At 31.7% G+C, this 11,162-nt stretch overlaps 1 protein-coding gene across 1 annotated transcript in view; it reads left to right on the forward strand.

Annotated features, from left to right (window-relative positions):
* LOC106063875 (BCL2/adenovirus E1B 19 kDa protein-interacting protein 3-like) overlaps nt 1-11,162 on the forward strand; it is a 27,955-nt gene extending 16,793 nt beyond the window's left edge. The window contains exons 2-6 of the mRNA XM_013222352.2: nt 4,930-5,116; nt 6,934-6,994; nt 8,871-8,929; nt 9,127-9,291; nt 10,136-11,162. Coding sequence (XP_013077806.2) covers nt 4,930-5,116; nt 6,934-6,994; nt 8,871-8,929; nt 9,127-9,291; nt 10,136-10,199 — 536 coding nt within the window. The 3' untranslated portion in view covers nt 10,200-11,162. The remainder of the gene's footprint in view (nt 1-4,929; nt 5,117-6,933; nt 6,995-8,870; nt 8,930-9,126; nt 9,292-10,135) is intronic.

Genomic DNA, 11,162 nt, shown 5'->3' on the forward strand with positions numbered 1-11,162 from the left:
ATGACACACATAGGTCTAGAACTCTAGATCTATATTCTTTTTAGTTTATTATCAGGTATTAATTGTATGTAACAATTTATTATAGCCTACAGTCGACATCTTCACTTATCAAAATTGAATCAATAGTTTAATGTCTGATTTCAAATAGGCCTAAGCTAGCATTTATTTCGATATGCAGAATAAAGATTGAATGTATATGATTATGAAAGTAGATCTAGTCTCTACTAGTCTCTACATGTCTGTCTGGACACGACATGGTCTGGATGCATACTGATGAATTATGCACACGTAATAATCTTTTAATTGACCAGTATTGATCTAATCTTACCTAGTTATCTATCTATAGGCCTACCCCCCCACACACACACAAACACTTTTTTCGCTCTTTCTTTATTCTAAATATAAATGTATAAATGGTGGTATTAAAAGTCTGTGTTATCGCACCTTCACTCTGTGATGGAAGTCTCGGGTTGTTATTGTGGTATGTGTTTCTTGTGCTTATATAAGAATGGAATGAGGATGTCAGTCATAGTTTGGTGCAGTTATCTTTAGCCACAAACTGACTAGAATTTCATAGGTGTATAATTATATGGGTCAGGAATCGTTGTCTAGCGCTATATTTAGAATAAAGAGATTTCTTTCTTCAATGGAGATGTCATGAGCTATGTTTAGAATTGTTTTATTTCTTGTAAATCGTTACGTCACGCTTAAATTGTCCCCCCCCCCCCCCTGTTTACTGACAACAACAGAGAACACAACAGAAAGCTAGGTAACAACACAAGTTGTATGTTGTTATTTCATATAGATCTAGTCTAAGGAGCTGCTGGCCCTTGGGCGTAATTATCTTATTTTTTGAAGGAACGTCTGTAATTTATAAGATAAGAAAAATAGGACTGCCTATACATACCAGTTTTAATTTGTATGCGGACAAACTGTATCACTAAACTATTTAAGCTATTATGCTTTTGTCTCTGGTGATTTCTCTATTATAAAATATCTTACTTTTGATTTCTCTCTATTTTATGACATCTGACTGGTGATTTCTATTTTATGACATATGACTGGTAATTTCTATTTTATGACATATGACTGGTGATTTCTATTTTCTGACATATGACTGGTGATTTGTCTCTATTTTATGACATCTGACTGTTATTTCTCTCTATTTTAAAACATCTGACTGGTGATTTTTCTGTTTTATGACATCTGACCGGTGGTTCCTTTCTATTTTATGACATTTGACTGGTGGTTCCTTTCTATTTTATGACATTTGACTGGTGATTTCTCTCTATTTTATGACATCTGACTGGTGATTTCTCTCTATTTTATGACATCTGACTGGTGATTTCTCTCTATTTTATAATATCTGACTGGTGGTTTCTCTCTATTTTATGACATCTGACTGGTGATTTCTCTCTATTTTATGACATCTGACGTGATTTTTCTCTATTTTATGATGTCTGACTGGTGGTTTCTCTCTATTTTATGACATCTGACTGGTGATTTCTCTCTATTTTATGACATCTGACTGGTGATTTTTCTGTTTTATGACATCTGACTGGTGGTTTCTCTCTATTTTATGACATATTGTGATTTCTCTCTATTTTATGACATCTGACCTTTTTTTTCTTTCTATTTTATGATATCTGACTTGTTTTCTCTCTATTTTATGATATCTGCCTGTTTATTTCTCTCTATTTTATGATATCTGACTCTTATTTCTCTCTATTTTATGACATCTGATTGGTGATTTCTCTCTATTTTATGACATCTGACTGGTGGTTTCTCTCTATTTTATGACATCTTGTGATTTCTCTCTATTTTATGACATCTGACTGTTTTTTCTCTCTATTTTATGATATCTGACTTGTTTTCTCTCTATTTTATGATATCTGAATGTTTATTTCTCTCTATTTTATGATATCTGACTTTTATTTATCTCTATTTTATGACATCTGAATGGTGATTTCTCTCTATTTATATCTGACTGTTATTTCTCTCTATTTTATGATATCTGCATGTTGATTTCTCTCTTTTTTATGATATCTGACTGGTGATTTCTCTTTATTTTATGATATCTGCATGTTGATTTCTCTCTATTTTATGATATCTGACTGGTGATTTCTCTTTATTTTATGACATCTGACTGGTGATTTTTCTGTTTTATGACATCTGACTGGTGGTTTCTCTCTTTTTTATGACATCTTGTGATTTCTCTCTATTTTATGACATCTGATTGTTTTTTCTCTCTATTTTATGATATCTGACTTGTTTTCTCTCTATTTTATGATATCTGACTGTTTATTTCTCTCTATTTTATGATATCTGACTTTTATTTCTCTCTATTTTATGACATCTGATTGGTGATTTCTCTCTATTTTATATCTGACTGTTATTTCTCTCTATTTTATGACATCTGACTGGTGGTTTCTCTCTATTTTATGACATCTTGTGTTTTCTCTCTATTTTATGATATCTGCCTGTTTATTTCTCTCTATTTTATGACATCTGATTGGTGATTTCTCTCTATTTATATCTGACTGTTGACATCTGACTGGTGGTTTCTCTCTATTTTATGACATCTTGTGTTTTCTCTCTATTTTATGATATCTGCCTGTATATTTCTCTCTATTTTATGACATCTGACTGGTGGTTTCTCTCTATTTTATGACATCTTTTGTTTTCTCTCTATTTTATGATATCTGCATGTTGATTTCTCTCTATTTTATGATATCTGACTGGTGATTTCTCTTTATTTAATGATATCTGCATGTTGATTTCTCTCTATTTTATGATATCTGACTGGTGATTTCTCTTTATTTAATGATATCTGCATGTTGATTTCTCTCTATTTTATAATATCTGACTTGTGATTTCTCTTTATTTTATGACATCTGACTGGTGATTTTTCTGTTTTATGACATCTGATTGGTGGTTTCTCTCTTTTTTATGACATCTTGTGATTTCTCTCTATTTTATGACATCTGACTGTTTTTTCTCTCTATTTTATGATATCTGACTTGTTTTCTCTCTATTTTATGATATTGTTACGTATTTCTGAATCTTCTGGCTAGATGTATTAGTTGGCACACAAATAAAAACACTGCAAAGAACTTGACGACTAAACTTTCAGTTTCATATAACTTTAATGACTATTAACTCTAACAATTCGTTACTGTAACATGTAGCGTAGAAGACTGTACAATATCTGTCTGTTTACAGTTAGCTATACTTCGTTGCAATTCATCTCTTCACTTCGTTGCAATTCATCTCTTCTCAACTTTCCTCGAGCCGTATTCCACAGAACAGACCAACGACACACTTCCCAGTGTCGCTCCAGGTCTCCCAAAGCTGAACCAAGTCGTACTCAAGTCTACCGAATCAGAGCCGCACACGTCTTACATCGACTGTATCGACTGTAACGGCTCAAGTCCACTGCAGTTCGCTGTATAGACTTTAACGACAGTAGTCCACTCCAGTTAACTCTACCCTAGTTAACTTGCATCGAGTCGTACACATTTCTCTTCCACAGAGCCGCACACGTCTTACATAGTCTGTCTCGACTGTAACGGCTCACTCACGACTCCATACGACTGACTTTCACATTAACTCTCTGGCTTATAAAGAGTCCCTAATCGCTTGTCCAAAGTTGCACAAACACTCCTAGTATCCTCTGGAATAACATGTCAGGAAACGTCACATCCTGTCTTTATTTATACATGTAGATTCCAGAAAACACTCGCTGCAGTGTCATCAAGTCGGGGTCACACGTAGTGACCTTTATCTGTCACTGTTCATTAGTAACTGTCCCCCCTACTTAGATCTGTTCGTCCCCTGGAACAACACGTGTGGACACGTCACATCCTGTCTTTGTTTGTACATGTAGATCCCAGGGAACACTAGCTGCTGTGTCATCTCGCCGGGGTCATACGTTGACCTCTACCTATCACTGTTCATTTGTAACAATATCTGCCTGTCTGCCTGTTTATTTCTCTTTATTTTATGATATCTGCATGTTGATTTCTCTCTATTTTATGATATCTGACTGGTGATTTCTCTTTATTTTATGATATCTGCATGTTGATTTCTCTCTATTTTATGATATCTGACTGGTGATTTCTCTTTATTTTATGATATCTGCCTGTTGATTTCTCTCTATTGTATGACTTCGTCACCAAACTTGTTTCTATTGAAAATGAAAGGTTTAAAAATCACAGTCAATGTATCACTGTATTAACCAATGGAAACAAAATGGCTGGCACAAATCCAATGCATATTTGTCTGATTACAATTCCCATATTTAAAAAAACAAACTTGAAAAAGAAAATGATTTCTGATGGATCTAACATTTATGTATAGACAAATATAATATAATCCATGAGTTTATTGTTTGATTGCATGCATTTTGTGTTGTGTTTAGATTATTAGATTATTAGAGGTAGTCAATATAACAAATAATGTAAGACACCAGCTGGTTTATTTTTTGTCTTTTCCCTTATATTATTCTACTATGCACATGCATATATATATATATATATATATATATATATATATATATATATATATATATATATATATATATATATATATATATATGTGTGTGTGTGTGCGTGCGCGTTATAAGCCTATCCCATCTATCATGTATCTCTATGTGGTAGCCCAGTGAAAACTGCACCTCTTCTGTCATATATCTTTGTGTGGTAATTCACTGAACTTAGGTTTAACTCCATCTATTGTGGTGTGATGGTCCTGTGAATTGTAAAAATACTAAGAGAAAAAATTCGCTGTAATCCACAGCATGGGTAAAAAGATAAATGAGGGACTTTCCAATATTTCCCACAATGCACCAAGACTTTTTTTCTTTTCTACTTTGTAGTGCAGTTAAAATTTTTAAATATTCCAATTTTTTTCCTTTAATTTTAATTTCAGACTCATGGGTTGAACTTCATTATGTGAATCAAGATAGATATCAACCCATGGAATCCTCAGCATCGACCAGCACAGACCCTGTTGTTGCTACCTACATGAGCACCATGGAGAAACTGTTGATAGATGCACAGAGGGAGTCACGTACACCATCTAGACCCAACAGCAAGGAATCTTCCTATCGAGGGAGGTAATCATATTTGTCTGTTTATCGTTTTAACTTAAATGTTGATATTTTTGCTATTTAATTTAATCAAACTGAAATATGACTTACTGGGCTGTGAATGCTTATTATTGTGATCCATAATTATTGTATTATTTTACCCTAGAAATAAAACACAAGAATCACAATTTACAAATCCTTTTTAACACACATCTCTCTTTACCAACTTCCTCATACTAATGAAAAGATTTTTGATTATTATCTTCTTTAAAGTAATTTATTTTGAACCTTTCATATTATTAATTATACCTGACTTCTATCAAGCTATCTGTCACTCATACAAGGGTAGTGACCTTTGATATCCTAGTATCCAGCTGGTTTTAACAAGTTAACCAAATTTGGCTGACTCTTATTCTCAACCAAGGATTGACAACTTCTATTGTTTTGCTATTCTAATTGTATGCTAATTCTGTAGCTTGAATTATCCATTGTTCTCTCCCCGGAAACATTGCCAGATTAATCATTGCTTTATTTGAGTTAGCAACATCTCTAAAGATTATATTTGTCATCCACATTATTCTGAAAAGCATTAGGGTTGCAGTGCTGTATATGTCTTTTTCATTAGTATCAAGAAAACAAAGAAACATAATTTACTTGCTGAGTCCAGTGGAAGACTCTTACAAATATACTTAAAAGTTTTCCTGTTTATTACTCTTACTTGATCTGCATGTGTTAGAAGCTATGTTTTTATTTATTTTCATTTGATGTACTTGAAATAAAGCAAGAACAAAATTATCACCTTTAAATACTCCTTTGGTACCAATCAATAATTTTTGTGTGTGTTTTGATGACCTGCTGTTTATTATTATGTTTATTTGTGTTTGGTTTTGGTTCAGTAACTAAATCCTGTTATATCACAGTGAATGCTATCTTTGTTTTTTAAGCCTGGTGCTAATTTGTTCTCTCTTTGTTTTATAAGCCTAGTGTAACAGTCATGTGTTCTTCTGCTCTACTTACATCTTTACTTAGTGTGTGTGTGTGCAGAAGTCTTTTTTTTTTTTTATTCTTCTATTCAGCGTCCAAATTCATGGGTGGAACCAGGTTTGGTAGGTGAAACCTGGGTGGACACGGTTCTTGAAAATGACTCTAGATATTCCTAGATATTTGACAGTTGATGTATATCTTTGGGAAAAGAATGACCAGCTGATTGGCCACACTGGAAAAAACTTTAGTTTGACTGTTATAATTTTTCAAAGTATAGTAAAAAAAAAACGATTAAATTTGGATTGAGGTCTAGACAATCTTTATCATGAACAGACATATGTCAGCAGTAAGCCCAATTCATTAAATAGTTTGACAAATAAATAGATGTTCAAGATATTGTGCATTATGTCTTCTATACATTTGCTTAGCCAGGATTATTTGTGTGGGTAAGGGGAATTGGAGTGGGATAAAAAAAATGTTCCATTTGGTTTAAAGGTATCAGTGTCAAATAATCACTCTTACCAAACAGTCATCAGATTAAAAAAGGAGAATATTGTCTTTTTAAAAACACTTTTGTTTCTGTTCTCTCGATGTGTTTCTTCTATTTTATGAATATAATTTTTTTTAGTTACATGCAATTTAAAGTGATCCCAAACTTTAAGTGTGAAAATAAATATTAATATATCTAATTTGTTTAACATATTTTAATTTGGGAGTTATAATGTTCAAATTAAAAACAAACAAACAGTAATTTGTTTTAAGTTACAAGCTTGCTGCCAATGATGTAATAATAATAATAATAATAATCTTTATTGTCCATGAGGAAATTTGTCTTAATGTATCTTTATCTCCCCTAACAGTCCTAATGGGCCTGCAAGTCCTAACACAGAGTGGACAAACCAAGAGTGGAAACCCAAACAGGTCAGTCAATATTTAAAATCATTCTATTTTTAGTTTTATTCCCATCCGTCTGCACAATTTTTTTTTTATCATTTGAGACAAGATTTTAATTTCATGTCCACAAATATCTTTTTACTGACTAGAAAAATCAATTCGTCAGAAAATTTCTCTGGCTTTTTCCTGTTAGTTCTCAGCTGACTTGTGTGACAGTACTTTTGCTCATTCAGACATGTGATTCCATTGGTCGCCCACTTTTCTCTATGTATCCTATTTCAGCTGTTATTGATTACTTTTTTCAGGGCTGGCTTCTTTATATCATTCTTAATTTTTTTTTTTGTAACAGTCATGTGTTCTTCTGCTCTACTTACATCTTTACTTAGTGCGTGTGTGTGTGCAGAAGTCATTTTTCTGCCAATGCATTGAACACCTGTTAGTTTCATTAAAACCAAATTGATTTTAAAATCTGTTGCTGCTAACACACACCTGGATTATGTGTTGCCGCTTATGGAGATTTAGGCTTAGCTTACTTTCTTCAAAATTATTTTTGCTTAGTGCCTTATACTTCTCAATAACATGGTGATTACTTGTGCTTCATCCCTCTTTTAGCTCATAACACAAACTCTCTTTGTATCTTTTTTTTATCATTGCTATTCTCTTGTTCCCCTTTAAAAATATCCATTGGCTTTGAGAGTATCCATCTCTCTCTCTCTCTCTCTCTCTTTTTATGGCAAGTTTCCTACAAATAAATATTTCATTACTACCTAAAATCAAATTTGATTTTCTAGTTCAATTATGGAAAAAAAAAATCTCTGAAGAAATTCAATACTTACACTTTTTATCTCCCTTAACATTGATCTATTCAACATCCTACAGCAGCTTATGCTTATAAATTATTCATCTAGTAATATTACTTTTTCTGAACTGAATTTCTCTTTGATATAATGGTTATACACTACAAATAAGACTTTGAGCATTGACATCTCTTCTAGGAATAGAGAGAAATTATGCAGAGCCTACATGGGTTAGAACAGATTCTTTTGAGTAATAGCTTTAAGAAGTGTTTGGTCTCCTTAAAATACTTGATTCTGCTTCTAATCTCAAATATGTATAATGCTCATCCATTGAATTCCATGATAATCAATTTTGTTATCCAAACGGCAAAGGGCTTGACTCTGCATTTTTGATCCTCCGCATATGACTGGTGATGCCTATATGGGCCCAGAATGTTTTATAGCAAACTATTGTAGCTGGAGCCCATGTGAATTTCTATAAATTTCTGCTTGAATGCTTTTCTTCTGCCATGACTTTTATTTTGTCTTCAGCAATTTTTCTCTCCAGTGTTAAATAAAGCACATCTTCATGATGTTGTATTGTTTGCTCTTGTCTCCTAAGAGATACAGTTTATGTTGAAACCCTCTCTACGATGCTTCAAAGGTGTCATTGAATCATTCAATTTTTCTACCTTGGGCTATCTTTTCATTTGTTTGATGGGCGAAAAGGAGCCTATTAAGAATGTGGAATTCATTTCCTCTGCAGACATGGTCTTTCCATCATCATTGAGAGTGCATCAAGGTTGTGTCTGTTACACTTTAAAAATCCACTCTTTGAAAACTTTCTGTGTTTCTGGTATCTTCGTTGCCTTTTAATGTTTTGAGATATGTTTTGTACTGGATTCTGTTTGTACTGGATTCTGCTTTTAATTGTAATGTTCATTGTCTTTCTTTTCAATCTAATCCAATTTCTTTATGTTTTACATTAGAAGAAAATGATTTTATTTAATGTGTAAAAAATAGTTTTACTCAGTTTTAGTTTCCTGATACTTTGTCTTTGCTAGTTTCAATATTGTTGCTTAGTATTTATAAGTGATTAGTTTTTTAATGTATCATGTTTATTAAAGGAACCTAACACAGACTGGATATGGGATTGGTCAAGTAGACCGGAGCTACAGCAGTCTTTGTAAGTTAGGACCTTTCTCTTTGACTATTTTAACCCTATTACTGTTTATAGCATGTAAATTCTGAAAACATTTTGGAAAATTTAATTTTGACTATTTAAGCCAAAATTTAAAATGTTACTTAGTTAAAATAATGTATTAGGTGTTATTTAATTTAAATAATGAAGCACATTTAATGATTGTATTGTGTAATCCCCAGTGATAATTTAAGTGAAAAATTTCGTCATCCTGGCAGCAAAGTTGGACACACACCTCTCAGTGTACGAAATACACAAGTTATGAAAAAAACACGCCTGTTTTCCTGGGCTAACCTACCAACTTTACTTTTGACACATGCCTGCACATTTTTTTTGGGCGCTGCAGCGTAAGGAAACTTTACTATTCTTATTTGCTTTGTTCACCTTAGATTTTTTTGCTCATTTAACACAATAGCTCCTATTTCTGGATTGAAAAATCCTTCCTATACCCTATGCAAAGAGGGGTAACTCCAAAATGAAAAAATTTTTTAAAAATAAACATTTTGAAAAAATAAAATTTAAGATCTAATACTAATAAATAAATAAACAACTTAAATAAACAGAATGTTATGTCTAGTTTTAAAAAATATTTACTTTTAATACCTTTCCAAAATAGTCATTTTATAGACTGGGTCTATGGGCCTGTTCGTTTGAAAAATTCTTTTAAAAAATTATTAAAAAGTGATACACATCCAGTTTTCACTATATAAAAATAGCATGCTCTAGTTCTCTTTCTAAACGAGACCAGATGAGCTCTTTGTATAGAGAAGTTTAAAAACTATCGCTAGCGTCCCAACGCATTATCCTGCTGTAGGACTTATGTAAAAGACGCACTGTACTGCGGTAGGAGCTATTGGGTTAGGATTAATTATAAATAATTTTAGTCTTACTGATTTGAGTATTAATTAATGTAGACATTCCCTTTGCTAAATTTTCAACTACAAAATTGTACAATGCTCAGTATTCAAAAAGTTAGTCTCCAAAAATATTTGATATGAATTGATATTATTCTCAAATGTATTAATTACAAACCCTATTATTTATTTACTAAAAAAAACTTAAGTTTTTACGTTTTTACATTTTTGTAACTTAATTTCTATAAATTGTTAATTTTTAGCAAATAATGTGCTAAATATTTTTTCCTCTACCAAAAATAAACAATCTTCTTTATTTCTATTTTCTTTCTTTCAGTGTGTTTATTTACTTCAAAAAATTTTGCAACTTGACAACTATTGCCCAAATTACTCTAGATTAGTGGCACATGATGGAGTTACAAGAAACTTTTTAAGGTTGTTGATAATCATTAATGATTTGTATCCTAAACATAAAAGGAACTTGGTCATTGCCAAAAAAAAAAAGAAAAAAGACGATATTGCTAATTCAATGCCAGTGAACTTCCAGTTATTCAGTAAAACCAGACAAAGTTTATTGTTTTTTTTTCAAGCTTAGCTTTGGTGATAACATTAAATTTTTGTTTGGTTATGAATTTTTTGTTAGTGCTCTATTTAATTTTGTGGTGCATGGCAAACAATTGATTTCCTTGTTTTGTTTTGACATTATTGTTTTAAATAATCAGAATCACACACAGAAAAATTTGACACCAAATTAGTGGATCCATTTTTTTGTTCCTTATTCATGATTTTTAAAGCATATAAAAAAAACACATGTTTTTGTAGCATATTTTTTACATTATGTTGATCTCTCTGAGCCTTTGCAAAGAAAGTCTGAAATTAGCCAAACTCTTTTCTTTTTTCAAAACTTAATTTATTCTGCCAATAAGTTGTTTTCTTATTTTTCAGTTTTATTTATCAGAGGATTATTTTTCAATTTCTGACCTTTTTTAATGGGTCCATATTGTTCATAATTATTACCAGAGTCTCTCTTATTTTTATTTTTTTCACTAAGAAATTTATCTTTTACCATTTTACAAGTTTTGTCAGGCATTGTCACATACATTTTGTACACATGTTTGAAAGCCTAATAATAAAACTAGCTATTGACAGCATTCAATTGCATCAAGGTATGAAAAAAAAAAAGGTTCTATTAACTTTTTTTTTAAGCAATATGACCCAATTATAATTCTTATTGATCTGACTCACTAAGTAGCAAGTAGTAGGAAGAATTTTACACATTCTCATTTTTTAAGTTTTATAGATGCAGATATGCATATTTCTTATAGGTAGATAAAGAAAGCTAAAAAATATAATTTTTTTTTTTT

The sequence above is a fragment of the Biomphalaria glabrata genome, chromosome 1 (assembly GCF_947242115.1).
Source record: "Biomphalaria glabrata chromosome 1, xgBioGlab47.1, whole genome shotgun sequence".
Taxonomy (NCBI): domain Eukaryota; kingdom Metazoa; phylum Mollusca; class Gastropoda; family Planorbidae; genus Biomphalaria; species Biomphalaria glabrata.